The 14,192-nt window shown below is 50.4% G+C and overlaps 2 protein-coding genes and 1 pseudogene across 2 annotated transcripts in view; 1 reads left to right on the top strand and 2 right to left on the bottom strand.

The window, feature by feature from the left end:
• The first annotated feature begins 5,059 nt into the window (after positions 1-5,059).
• On the top strand, positions 5,060-7,499 carry ZBTB3 (zinc finger and BTB domain containing 3). The gene has a single exon (XM_066610218.1). It carries the CDS (start codon positions 5,110-5,112, stop codon positions 6,502-6,504), a length of 1,395 nt encoding a protein of 464 aa, XP_066466315.1. The 5' UTR covers positions 5,060-5,109; the 3' UTR covers positions 6,505-7,499.
• A 2,325-nt stretch (positions 7,500-9,824) lies between these two features.
• On the bottom strand, positions 9,825-9,940 carry LOC136635356 (5S ribosomal RNA; annotated as a pseudogene).
• Positions 9,941-10,635: 695 nt separating this feature from the next.
• Positions 10,636-14,192, bottom strand: part of LOC136635245 (microtubule-associated proteins 1A/1B light chain 3C-like) — a 4,648-nt gene continuing 1,091 nt past the window's right edge. Inside the window, exons 2-4 of the mRNA XM_066610397.1 lie at positions 12,943-12,998; positions 11,751-11,857; positions 10,636-10,817 (exon numbers count right to left, since the gene is read on the bottom strand). Of these exons, the coding sequence (XP_066466494.1) occupies positions 10,655-10,817; positions 11,751-11,857; positions 12,943-12,998 (326 nt within the window). The 3' untranslated portion in view covers positions 10,636-10,654. The remainder of the gene's footprint in view (positions 10,818-11,750; positions 11,858-12,942; positions 12,999-14,192) is intronic.

The raw sequence follows: 14,192 nt of genomic DNA, 5'->3' as shown, positions 1-14,192 counted from the left end.
TGGTGAGGCCACAGGACTCCTAGTGGCCATGATAGGTAAGGCAGGGAGAGGAGCAACTCAGTTCTTTCCAACCCAGGGCCTCTGCGAGGAATTTTATCAGGGGGTACAAAGTTACTTTGGGGCCCCTTTTGGGAATACAGCGGGGCCTCTGCCCTTCTCCATTGCATCAAAATTTCATACGATCATTGGATCGTCATTCCTATGAATTACACTATACAGGCTTACAGAAACTGTGAACGCTGGTCTTCACACAATACATATATGCAAACATTCTGAGATGCCAGGAAATTTCCAGCTCCTCTCCTTTGGTACGTGGGCCACCTTTTTGACCCCATTTCCAGGCATGATGTGCCCCCCCCTCTCATGGGCCCTGGTGAGATCAGAAAAGGTGAGATCCCAGGACATTTCTCTCCCCCCCCCTTGGCTCTTGGGCCACCTTTTTGAACCTAGGCCCAGGTACAATATACGTCCTGCATCCCCCTCTCATGCGCCCCGGTGAGATCAGATGATGTGCAAGGGGCACATTGTCTCCAGGTACAATGTGCCCCTTGCACCCCTCTCATGGGCCCTGGTGAGATCAGAAAAGGTGAGATCCCAGGACATTTCTGGGCCCCCCCTTGGCTCTTTTCGACCCAAGGCCCAGGTACGTCCTGCATCCCTCTCTCATGCGCCCCAATGAGATCAGAAAATGTAAGATCTCCAGAAATTTTTGGGCCCCCCTCCTTTGGTTCCTGGGTGCCCTTTCTAAGAACATAAGAACAGTCCCTCTGGATCAGGCCATAGACCCATCTAGTCCAGCTTCCTGTATCTCACCACAGACCAGGGTACAATGGACCCCACCCCCCCCACTCATGGGCCCTGTTCCAACATTCTTGGAAGGAGAAGGTCTGGTCTAGAGGGTAGAGCCTCCATTTGCCTGAAGATAACATCTACAAGGTCGCCAGTTCGAGGCCACGGACACCCTGCGACCTTGAAGCAGCTGACAAGCTGAGCCGAGTTATTCCACCTGCTCTGAGCGTGGGAGGATGGAGGCCAGAATGTGAAACCAGATCAGAAAGAAACATCTGAATGTTGTGGTTCTGGAAAGATAGAACCTTCTTTCAATTGTAAAAATCCCTATGGGGATTTAAATCGCCTGCCTGTGTAAACTGCCTTGAATAAAGTCTTGAATAAAGACCAAGAAAGGCGGTATATAAATACCTGTATTTATTATTATTATTATTATTATTATTATTATTATTATTATTATTATTATTATTATTATTGAGTTTGGCAAAGCAAAATTTGCAGGCTTGAAATTTGATGCTTCCTACCAATTCTGTCCCTTGGTCCACCTATGTCAGGTCTGTCAACACTGGCCAGCAGCAGCTTTCCAGGGCTCCAGGCAGAGAAATTTTTCCCTGACTTTGATCCCAGCTCTGTAAATAAAAAGAAATAATTGTGCATTCCATTTTTTGGTCACTGTTTACTAGTCCTTTTTTTGCAGCACTCAAAAGTTCTCAGGAAGGAAACCAGGCATTTTTCCAATTTGCTGGCAGCAGGGCTGCTGCATTTGGGCAAGCAGTGCCAGGGCTGGGGCACAGTGTGGATGGGGGGCAGGTTAGCCACAGATGGGGGAGGGTCCTGGCATGCCAAATCCGACCCCTGGCACCAGGGACACTGGTTTTCTCCTCTTCCTTCAGTTGGCAGCTGTGGGTATAAATTACCTACTGGCCTATTGATTTAATGCATCTGATGAAATTACAAGTAACTGTAAATCAGCTAGCCCAGCATTTCTCAAGCTGTGGATTGGGACCCAGTAGGTGGGTCGCAAGCCAATTTCAGGTGGGTCCCCATCCATTTCAATGCGTGTTATTTTTAATACATTAGACTTGATTCTACCCTGGTATGTGCCTGCTTTTGGGGAAATGTGACAGAGCTGTGCTTTTAACAGGCTTTTTCAGAATGATGTATATCCTTTGTATATCCTTTTCAGAATGATACTCAATGGGGCTTACTCCCAGGTAAGTGTGGATAAGATTGCAACTTTAGGGATGTTTGGGAGATTTAAAAAAAAAAAACAGATTAGGAGGGTTCCTTTTTATTTTAAATACACTTTAAACTTATATTTATTGTAAACTTTTAATTTACTTAATTCAATTTGATTTTGTCATATGTTAAAATTTCCCTGCTTGATGATGTCACTTCTGGCCATGACAGCACCAGATGAATGACATCACTTCCAGTAGGTCCCAACATTCTAAAAAGTGGGTCCCGATGCTAAAATGTTTGAGAACCGCTGAATTTATCAGTTTGCAGCTCTGGGTGGAAATTACCACCTGCCTATATTGATTATGTCATTTAATGCATCTGGTGATGAAATTAACTCCAAATATAATTAACTAAATAACTCCAAATCTATGAATTAATTAACTCCAAATCTAGTAGACTTTCAGGTGTCACAATAGTCCATCAATTCAGGTCAATTTCCCTATTGAAAGCAATGGGAGAGGGCCCTCTAGTGGACAAGCCGCAGTGGTGGCGCCCTATTAAGAGTCCTATGTAAAAAAGCCAGGCTTGGCCACACCCCCGCTGCTCAGATTCTCCAATCATAAGGCGAGAGGGAGTCGAGATTGACAGCCAAACGTTGGGCCAATGGAATACGACCAAGTAATAAGAGAAAGGCCCGCCTCCCATTCATACAAAACATAGAGCGCGCAACTAGACAGGGTGAGTCAGGGTTGGTTGAGAGGTCAAAGGGGGGGACAATGAAGAGGACCAATAAGCGTTGCAAAGGGGCAGGCAAGGAGAGGAGCCATTCAGGAGGAGAGGAGGGACAGAATTGGGTGAGTGGCAAGGGCAGGCAGCCAATCAGGGAAGAGAGGGCGGCTCCCTGGAGGCCTCTGCTTTGTGGTGGGTAAGTGGGGGAAAGAAGGGGCTCCTCCTGCACCCAAGGCACCCCCTGTTGGGGGGGAGGAAGAAGGGCGCCTTGCATGGCACACACTGCATTGCACATGGGGGGCTCATTAGGGGAGGGGGCATGCATCTGGGGGGCAGAACAGGGCATGCAATGGGGGGCTCAGGGTGGGGGAGGGGAAATTAAGGTGTCAAATTTGGGGGGGTTCCTAAGATTTTAAGGGGGGGGTCAGAGGAAAATGCATTGCATGCCATTGGGGAGGCAGTGGGGGGGTTGGGGAGGCAGTGGGGGGCTTAAATAGCTTAATGAAACCCCCCACTGCCTCCCCAATGGCATGCAATGCATTTTCCTCTGACCCCCCCTTAAAACCTTAGGGGCCCCCCTAAATTTGACACATTGATTTCCCCTCCCCCCCATGGGCCCCCCATTGCATACTCTGTTATGCCCCCCAATTGCATGATTCAAGATTTTATGGGGGGGGGGTCAGAGGAAAATGCATTGCATGCCATTGGGGAGGCAGTGGGGGGGTTCATTAAGCTCTTTAACCCCCCCTACTGCCTCCCCAATGGCATGCAATGCATTTTCCTCTGAGTCCCCTTAAAATCTTAGGAACCCCCAAATTTGACGCTTTGATTTCCCCTCCCCCACCATGAGCCCACCCCCCACATCACATGCTCTGTTATGCCCCCCAATTGCATGATTCAAGATTTTATGGGGGGGGTCAGACAAAAAAACATTGCAGGAAATTGGGAAGGCGGGGGGGGGTTCATTAAGCTACTTATTGTGGTCTGAACACATAGCCCACAATAAATAGCTTAATGACCCCCCACACACACTGCCTCCCCAATTGCCTGCAGTGCATTTTCCTCTGACCCCCCCCCCCATGAAATCTTTGGGACCTCCAAAATTTGATTTCCCTTCCACCACCATGAGCTTTATCATGCCCCCAAATTGCATGCCCCTCCTCTAATAAGACCCCCAATATTTATTTATGCAATGCAAAGGGTCCTTTTTCCTTACCCCTAACAAGGGGTGCATTGGATACAGGGCTGTGGGGGTGTATAGAGGTAGCTCAGGTTTGCACAGGGTGGTAATGGGAGGGTTTGTTGATGTTGGGGGAGCAGGGAGAGGGAAGGAAATCTATATTATGGGCTCAGGTGGGATTGTGATATTTCATAAGTTGTGATACTACACAAGAAGGAGCTGAAGAATGGGTGTGGGGGGCTTTGTAGGAAAGTGACACAGACCACTTTTCCAACCATCCAGTGGCGTTGTTAGAGGAGTGCGGGCCGCAGTTGTTAGAGGAGTGTGTGACATGGGGGGGTGTGACTCCCCTAAGGGCCAAAATTTTTAAACAACTTGGTATTTTTTGAATCATATCATCATGTTATATATCATTCTCATGCAGAATGCAACAAAACAAACTATGTTGAAATATCTCTGTTCTATCAAAAGTTACAGCCCCCCTCCCCCCAAAAAACAGTAGGGGGAATAATAATAATAATAATAATAATACAGGTATTTATATACCGCCTTTCCTGGTCTTTATTCAAGACTTTATTCAAGGCAATTTACATAGGCAGGCTATTTAAATCCCCGTAAGGATTTTTACAATTGAAAGCAGGTTCTATCTTTCAAGAACCACAACATTCAGATGTTTCTTTCTTGATCTGGTCTCACATTCTGGCCTCCATCCTCCCACGCTCAGAGCAGATGGAATAGCTCGGCTTCAGCTTGTCAGCTGCTTCAAGGTCGCAGGGTGTCCGTGGCCTCGAACTGGCGACCTTGTGGATGTTGTCTTCAGGCAAATGAAGGCTCTACCCTCTAGACCAGACCTCCTGCCCAACCTCCAATAACCAACATCCATTGCCCCGCCCACTGCATGGGAGGAGGTCCGTGGGGGAGGGGAGATGCAGTGGCCTCCCGCACCGGGTGATACAGACCGTAGTGATGTCACTGCTGACCCATCCACCCCCAAGACTGCAAAAAGTAAAGGCGACAGCCTTGAAGGGTAGGGTAGCATCAGAGCGGGCCCAGACTTCCCAGGGGCCCCGTGATGGAGACCCACATTTGTGTATCCTGCATGAGTGAAAGCTTGGCCGCCCAACCTCCTGCAAACCATTGTTAAAGCCGCCATGTGATCTCTCTTTTTCGCCAGGGCGCCCCCAGGGCTCTGCCATTGGTTCCTCCCCCTTCTCAAGCAAGCCACCAGCATGGAGTTCCCGGACCACGGCAAGAACCTGTTGCGGAGCCTGAGGGAACAGCAGCATGAAGGCTTCCTGTGCGACTGCACCGTCCTGGTGGGCAGCACCCAGTTCCTGGCCCATCGGGCCGTGCTGGCCTCCTGCAGCGCCTTCTTCCACATGTTCTACAAGGAGCGGCTGGACAAGCGGGACTTGGTGTGCATCAACAACGAGATTGTCACGGCGCCCGCCTTTGGACTGCTGCTGGAGTTCATGTACCAGGGCAGCCTGGCGTTCAACGACACACCCGTGGAGGACATCCTCGCGGCCGCCAGTTACCTGCACATGAACGACATCGTCAAGGTGTGCAAGAAGAAGCTGCAGGCCCGGGCACCGACGGAGGCGGACAGCACCAAGAAGGAAGAGGAAGCCCCCGGCAGCTCGGAGCTTTTGCCCAGCACCTCCAAGTGCCAGCTCCAGCCCCCAGAGGCCCAGCCCGTGCCACCACCCTCTCACCCACGCGAAGCAGAGAAGACGCACAAGGAGGAGTGGAAAGGAGTGGAAAAAACGGCCTCTGAGGAGCAGTCGGTTTCCACTTTGGATGTCGCGGACACCACCCAGCCTGGCATGGAAGGCGATTCTCCACAGGCCGCGCCCCCAGCAAGGCCGCTTCTGCCCACCATCATCGATGTGTCCCTCTCGAGCCCCAGCAGTTCCACCGAAACCATATCCCACAGCTGCTTTCCTGCTGGGGGTGTCGGCGAACGGCCGCCCAGCGCAGACCCCGTTCCTGAGAGGTGCGTGGAGCAACATTCAGGGGGCCTTGGCGCATTTTGCCAGAAAGAACCCAACAGGGCCGCCGTCAAGGTCAAGGTGGAAGCCATCGTGATTTCAGATGAGGAGCCCGACACGGCGGAGCAGCTGGAGGGACAGAGCGCCGAGCTGCGGCTGGAGAGCGTCTTTCAACGGTCCGCCATGGAGGCGGGGCCCACGGGAGGCTGCGCCCGCCACCCAGACAGCTTTGAAGAGCCCGGAGGACTTGAAGAGGTCTCCTCCGAGGGTGGCTTCCTTCCCCAAGAGCACGTCCCGTATCATATGATCCCCGTGCCCGGCAGCCAAAGCTTTTCCAACATGGTAAGCCCACCCCTCCATGAGCAGATCTACCTGCAGGACTACGAGGCCCACCCAAACTTTGGCATCTTCACAGAGGACGTACCCACCTGCAAGACGTGCGGGAAGACCTTCTCCTGCTCCTACACGCTGCGACGGCACGCCACCGTCCACACCCGGGAGCGCCCCTACGAGTGCCGCTACTGCATGCGGAGCTACACCCAGTCCGGCGACCTCTACCGGCACATCCGTAAGGCCCACAACGAGGACCTGGCGGCCAAGCGGTGCAAACAGGATGTGGAGAACCCTTTGTAGGGAACCCGTGCGCGGGCATCCCCCTCTGGGCCCAAGCAAGGGGGTTCCAGGTTTATCCACTGGTTAGGTCTCAGCGCAAAAGACATTTTCTCATGCCAAACTTTGCCGAACAGAGAGTTCTCCTTCCGAGCCAACGACTGCCTTCTCTGCAGTCAATTGTGTTCTGCCAACTTCCCACACATACCCCCCAATCCCTCACCCCATTTGGGACACCTCCCTCCAGGATTTGGTGTTGTTTGTTGCCGTTTAATTCTTGCCGTTTTATCTTGGTCAACGCAGGTTCCGAGCCAGGTCCTTCTGTACATAGTTTGGAAAAAGCCACATTATATAATAATCTGGGGGGGGAGAAGAAGGTCTTCTATATTTATTGATGTACAAGCTGTCACATGACACAGGGAGGCCCAGGCTATCCGCGGACAACCACCAGAGCAGGTTGGAAAGCTTTTCGATTTGGGTGCCAATCAGAATTTCAGCTGGGAGAAGAAAAGCAAGACACTAGTCCTCATGACCGCAGTGACAAGGAACACAAAGGGGCATCCATGTCTGAGTATGGTGCCACGCAAGGACTTTTCCCCGACCAGACAGACACTGTCCTATCATTGTCAAGTGTGGGGCACACCCCCCAACTCCTGTATGCAGTGAGGGCAGACTGCTTGGCATAACCAGACGGGGTAGTCCCATTTAACACCATCCCCTTCCCACCATGCCAAGTAGCACAACGCAGGCTGAAAGGTGGCTAGAGCTGGATCACCTCAGTTATAGTCCAATAGCTCCATTTCACAGATAGGGAAATAAAGGCTGAGGGAGAGGGGCTCACCCCCAATTCATGACTGGCTGAACTGGAATCTGAACATTCCCCCCCCCAAAAAATCACTTCTTCTGACTGTTTCGGAGCCACCCCACTGTGTCGTATCTGTTTCTCTGTTAATTCTGTAAGCAGCCTCACTGCCAAGGACAAAGCGCCTAAGTAAAAAAACAAAAAAAACACAGACAAATCAGTCTCTGTCTGGCTGCTCTCGTAGACTCCATTTTCTGGGCTGTGTATGTGTTATTTTTGATTTCCTATTGTGGTAGACCCATGCTGCCGCTGTAAACCGAATCATGCGCACTAACTGCGGTCGTACCTGCCTTCACCTCTTCCTTGGCTTTGGAAAAGGAGCATAAGAACAGCCCCGCTGGATCAGGCCAAAGGCCCATCTAGTCCAGCTTCCTGTATCCCACAGTGGCCCACCAAATGCTTCAGGGGGCAGCCAAAGCAAGGCCCAGCCTGCATTGTGGTGCCCTCTTGCATCTGGCAATCTAAGGTTAGCCTACCTCTAAAACCCGGAGCTTGCACCTACCTACCATGATTTGCACATACCTACCAGGAAGAGGGGAATGGGGCAGAGGAGAAGAGTGCAGAAGAGAAGAGAGTGGCGGGCTAGAGCGTCAGACATTCTTGCTTCTCCACGCCTCCTTGTTGACCTTCTAGTTCCCCACTCTCTTCCCTTCTTTTTCACAGCCCAGGCTGTGACAGCAAACATGGCACCAGGGGAGGGGACAAAGTTTTAACCTGGAGGAAGACCTGGTGTGCCCACTTCCCACAGCAGAATTGTAGGCAAGACCAGCTCAGCAGGGGTCCATGAAAGGGCTTGGTTGGTTGGCAACCTTCAGTCTCGAAAGACTCTGGTATAAGCCTACAGCACCCAGTATTCCCAGGCGGTCTCCCATCCAAGTGCTAACCAGGCCTGACCCTGCTTAGCTTCCGAGATCAGATGAGATCAGGCATGTGCAAGGTAACAGTTTGAGCTGCATTAAAGCAAATGTTGTGCAGCTCTATCCTTACATCCCTTTTCATTGCTCTGGCGGTCAAGGGAGGGAGTAGTGCAGGTCCCTGTTGGCCAGACTACAAATCCCAGCGTTCCTTAGGGCAGCAAAATCCCTACAGGGCTCCCCCCTCCCCAGCAGCACCCTCTCCAAGCATTTTTTTCCCCCTCTAACCAGTGGAAGATCATGCTAAAGCATGGGGTCTTTGGTCTCATGGAGGCTGGGTCCTGGCCCACAACTGCTGGGAGTGGAGATGGCTTGGACGTGACACACCAGTTGGCAAGCTGCAGCTATGCAACTGCTGGACCCTTTGGAAGGGGTCTGGTTCTGGAAAGGAGCAACCAGGAGGCAACAGAAGAAGCCTCTCCTTTGGTACAGGTCCTGTGCACAGTTGCCAGCAATGGTGGCAAGAGTGGGATGCCCAAAAGTTGGCATGGAAGGAGCAGGCAAGCCCTGCTGTACAAGCACCTGAATCCAATAGAGATCAAACCAGGCTATTTAGAAAAGACCTTGAAGCAAGCCAGGCTCCCTTTACCTTCCTTGGGTTGTCCCATGTCTGCCCCACCCGCTCCTACTAAACCTGGCCCTACAGAGGATACAGGGATAACTGTGCTGTGGGCCCCCTCCCAGGCTGCAGGCAAGAAGAGCATCCTCCACTCTCCCCCCCAACGTTGAAACCCCACTCTGTCCCCTAAGAGGGGTGGCTTCACTATAGTCCTGTCTGGTAACTTTTAGAAGCAAGTGTTGTATTTAGTTATCTCCAAAATGCCCATGGGGGGGAGAGACCCCTCAGCTCTTACCATTGTATTCAGTAACTCTTAACTGCTCAACTTTTTTTCTCTGTCTACAAACAGCCTGGACAGGGGGGCCTGCAGTTTCACAGCTGTTTACATGCTGCAGTCCTGACCAGGACTGCACAGGTCAGGCCAGCTTGCAAGGGAACGGGGGTCTTGCAAAGAGATGTGAGATTCTGAGTCAGCAGCTGAGGTTCTGCAAAGGTGATCAAATTGGTTGGCAACCTTCAGTCTCGAAAGACTATGGTATAAGCCAGGGGTGTCCAAAGTTTTTGGCAGGAGGGCCAAATCATCTCTCTGACACTGTGTCCGGGCCGGGGAAAAAAAAAGAATTAATTTACATTTAAAATATGAATAAATTTACATAAGTTTACATAAATGAATATATTAAAGATGAACTTGAATATATGAAGGTCTTGCAATAGCTCAATGCCTATAAAAGGCCTTGCACAAAGCAAGACTGGCCTTTCCTTTGCTGCCGCTGCTGCATCACAGATGTGAAAGAGCAAGCAGTGGAGGGATCTCTCATCCCACAGCTCACGCAAGAGGTCAAACAGTCGTCCTTATGCTGAGAGAAGTTGCGTTGGGCCAGTGTGGGCTTCAACAAATCTCCAGAGGGCCAGAGGCTCATTGGAGACTGGGGGCTCCCTGAGGGCCGCATTGAGAGGCCTTGAGGGCCGCAAGTGGCCCCCGGGCCGGGGTTTGAGCACCCCTGGTATAAGCCTACAGCACCCAGTATTCCCAGGCGGTCTCCCATCCAAGTACTAACCAGGCCTGACCCTGCTTAGCTTCCGAGATCAGATGAGATCGGGCATGTGCAGGGTAACAGTGTAAAATGAAAACTCCTCTGGGGTACCCTCGCAAGCTCAGCTTGTGAACTGGGGGAAAAAATGGTCATGGGGTTTTTGAAAAGCCCTAAAAAGGGAGGGTTGAAACTCATTCTCCTTAAAATCTGGGAGATTTCAGTTTCTTTGTTTTGCTTTTTAAAGCTTGGGGTTTCCACCCACCGCCAACTGGTGAGTCGGAGTCCTACAAGGAACAAAGTGAAACAGACTTGTCAAAGTCATAAGCTGTTTACTTTTGCTGTTTCCCCATCCACTCCAACACACCTTTAAAGTTTAAGCTCTAAAGATTCTTGTAGACAGAAGCCCTCAAGAAAGCAATCCTCCCCGCCCTCTGTACATGCTCAGTGTTGTGTCTCCCCACACTGCACTTTTAAAATGAATCAACCTTCTTCCCTTCTGGATCTTGCAAGGGGCTGTCTCCTGCATGGAGGGTACAGTTTCTTGCAAAAAAAAAAAAGACACCTGGTGAATTAGCAATGGGTGATCCAAGAGGGGAGTTGACTCCAGTTTGTGGCAACCGTCACCATCCTAGAACCTTGGATGCCCCCCCAAAAATGCCATTTCGTGCTATCCTAATTGTGACTTGGCCACAAAAATTTACCATGCTCACTCTAAGTCAAGCCTCTCGGTTTACATGCAACACTGCAAGAGGAGAGAAGAGCTAAACAGGCAGTCAGATAGGAGGTTCAAAGTGGCTGTAGGCCATCAGCCAAACATCTCTTGGGAAGCGTAGGTCATGTAGAGGAAGCCGTCCTCATCTTTGTACGTGGTGTAGACTTCTGCCATGGTGGAGGACATGTTGACCAGACTGCGGCTGCCATCAACCAGGAAGTAGAAGGCTTGAGTTGAGGTGATGGACATTCGGTTGCTGGGACACATGGAGAAAAGGACAACAAGACCACCCTGAAGCCAGGAAGACATGAATTCCCCCACAAGCCCTTGTGCGTACATGCAGGGCCAAGATCTCCCAGCATCTAAGGAGACATGCTAAATGCTGCTTCCCCTTTACCTAGTGATACGCCAGCCTCCCACTTCCAGGATTAGAAGAGGAAGCATGGAGGATAGGAGAGCAATGGGCTAGAGTCTCTGTCACTCTAGCCCACTACTCGCCTCTCCCACCCCCTGGATTCAGAAAGAGCAGCAGCACAGACAGGCCAAGTTAGCCCACCACAGTTCAAAGCATAATCCCCGAGCTGCTCTCTGCAAACAGCACGGTGCTTTCATGTTCATGTGTGCGTTGACTCATGCGCACAAGACAAGATGTGCCCAATCTCTGTTCAGAGATGTAACAGATAGGGAGGAAGCTGAACCCTGAAGGCAGCCTAGGCTGGCCATCCACACAAACATTTTTGACAAGGCATTTCCCCAAAGGGAAAGAATTCTTCATAAAAGTCAAGGCACATGAGACATTTCCTCAGCCTGTACATGGAAACCAACACATGATTTGTTCTGGGGGGGGAATAGGAGAGGGGAGGTGTTGTCTCCAGTGTAAAAGGAAACAGTATTCTCTATCCATGTGGGTTTAGGAGGAATTTCCCCCATACTACAGATGGGGAACACCGAGGCCAAGAGGCTTGCCTTAAGGCCAAGTTCATGGGGGAAGGTGAGAATTGAACTAGGGAAGTCTCAACTGGACTCTCCCTTGCTGGAGGTTTTCAAGCAGGGACTGGATGGCCAGTGGCCACTTTTCAGGAACGGCAAGGTTGTCGCTTGCACTGACCAGGGGGTTGGACTAGATGACCTCCCAAAATTCTTACAATGCTCTCATTCTTGGCAGCTCACTCCCAGTCACTATACTCACCGAATAATGGTCACAAACTGGCCCATGGTGAGATCCTGGGGGACGAGAAACTTGAACTTATTCAAAGCCGGCAACATTCTCTCTTTGGGGTAACGCTCCAGAATGACCTACAAGGGTAAGAAGAATCAGAACTGTCTCCTTTTGGGGAGGGGGGTGGATTCATACCCAGTAAGTCCCACATTCTTTCTCCAGCAGAGGACAACCCCACACTCTTGGGGCACATGCAAGTCAGAACCAACACAGCCAGCCACTCTCCGTGTGTTCTTGCGCTCAGAGGTGTACCACTGCTGCAGATGGAAGCTCCACTCCTTAGTCAGTGTTTCTCAAACTCTTTCGCACCGGGACCCACTTTTTAGAATGACAATCCGTCATGACCCACTGGAAGTGATGTCATTAACCTGGAAATGATGTCATGGCCAGAAGTGATGTCATCAAGCAGGAACATTTTTGACACCCCCCATACGATAAAATCAATTCAGTAAATTAAAAGTTTCCAATAAGTTTAAAAGTTTATTTCAAATGAAGAACCCTCCTAAATCTCCCAAGCAGTTGCCAATCCGTTTAATAAAATTCCCCAAACATCCTGAAGGCTGCTATCCTATCCACACTTACCTGGGAGTAAGGCCCTTTGACTATCATTGTTAAAAGCGTACGCATAGTAGCTTGTTCAAAGCCTGTTTCCCCAGGTGCAGTCCCAGGCCATGGTAGCATCAAGCCTTAAAAATAGCATCTTAAAAATAAGCATCTTAAAAATAAATTACACCTTGAAATGAAGGGGGGGATCCACCTGAACTTAGGTCTCAACCCACAGTTTAAGAAACACTGCTTAGCATTTGCTTAAGCTTGCATTGCTTAAGCTACTCACCGCCCATTTGCCTGCCTGAGCGTTCTTAGACTATAGTAGGTGCTACCAGCTCAGGTTTTTAGAGTTAATTCTTTGGGGGGGGGGGAGAAATCCCTCCTTAAGGACCAAATGGGTACACCTGTGGGCCAGGCCAAAACGGGTTGACCCATTTTTGCCCAGCCCAGAGCTGGAGCCATTTAGTCCCCGTTGCATATATGCAACATTGGGCAAAAATGACTTTCAACAAGTGGTTCAAAGCAGAAGAGCAGCCCAGGCTTTTAATCCTGGTCAGTTGGCAACCCTACAGCCCACACCACCATCATTCTACCCTACCCCTGACCCACATACCGGTAGCTTCGTAGGAAACTTGATCCGGATTGCAGCCACTTCGCTTTTTCGACAGGCTACAACAGAAAAAGCAGAACTGAAGTTGAGGACCAGAACAGCAGAGTGCTGGGGACAGGAACCAAGGTAGCCTCCTGCACTCGACCACCCTTATCACGTTTTACCAGCAGGTGGCACCCCATACTGGGGAAGGAAAAAAACAACACTTTGCTTTAGCATCACTTTGAAACTCAAAGGTGAGCGTTTACACGAGGATCAGGACCAAAGAGTCTTACCCAAAGGTTTTCTGTGTTTGAATGGAGTAAAAGAATCCATGGGTCCTGGGCAAAAGAGTTAGCACCCCCTTCGCTGGACCAGACAAGATGACCAGCCTTAGCTGCAACGCTGATCACATGCACCTGCCCCCGCTTAAGTAGCAAGCAGTTCCCACGCCTATTATCCGCCCAAAGTGGTTCCAACACTTGGGATCGCCCAGTTCCGGTGGGAGCCCCACCCTCAGAGACATCCGCAGTGAAATTGATTAGGGACCCATTCACCACTGGCAAGGGGAAGGGGTTGGGTTTTTTTTTTTAATTGACCTTTGGAACTCACTGCCAGGTGATATCACGGTATTAAGAACAAAAGAATATAAGAGCCCCACTGGATCAGGCCATAGGCCCATCTAGTCCAGCTTCCTGTATCTCACAGTGGCCCACCAAATGCCCCAGGGAGCACACTAGATAACAAGAGACCTGCATCCTGGTGCCCTCCCTTGCATCTGACGTAGCCCATTTCTAAAATCAGGAGGTTGCACATACATATCATGGCTTGTAACCCCTAATGTATTTTTCCTGCAAAAACTTGCCAAATCCCCTTTTAAAGGCATCCAGGCCAGATGCCATCACCACATCCTGTGGCAAGGAGTTCCACAGACCAACCACATGCTGAGTAAAGAAATATTTTCTTTTGTCTGTTCTGTATTACAGCGCAATCCTATGCATATGTACTCCGAAGCCTTTTGTGGTCAATAGGGCTTACTCCCATGAAAGTGTGTATAGGATTGGAGCCTTACAGCCAATTCTATCCACGCTTTCCTGGGAGTAAGTCCTGTTGACTCTAATGGGACTTACTTCTGAGTAGACATGCATTGGATTGGGCTGTTAGAGGGCTTGAAAGAAATAAAAAAAAGAGGATTGGGCAAATTCAGGGAGGAAGCCACACCCTTTCAGTCTTCCCCACCTGCAGTACAAGGAGCAAGCCAGCCCCCTTGAACC

Source organism: Tiliqua scincoides, chromosome 15 (genome assembly GCF_035046505.1).
Source record: "Tiliqua scincoides isolate rTilSci1 chromosome 15, rTilSci1.hap2, whole genome shotgun sequence".
In the NCBI taxonomy this organism is placed as follows: Eukaryota; Metazoa; Chordata; class Lepidosauria; order Squamata; family Scincidae; genus Tiliqua; species Tiliqua scincoides.
This window is presented reverse-complemented; position numbering and strand designations above follow the sequence as displayed.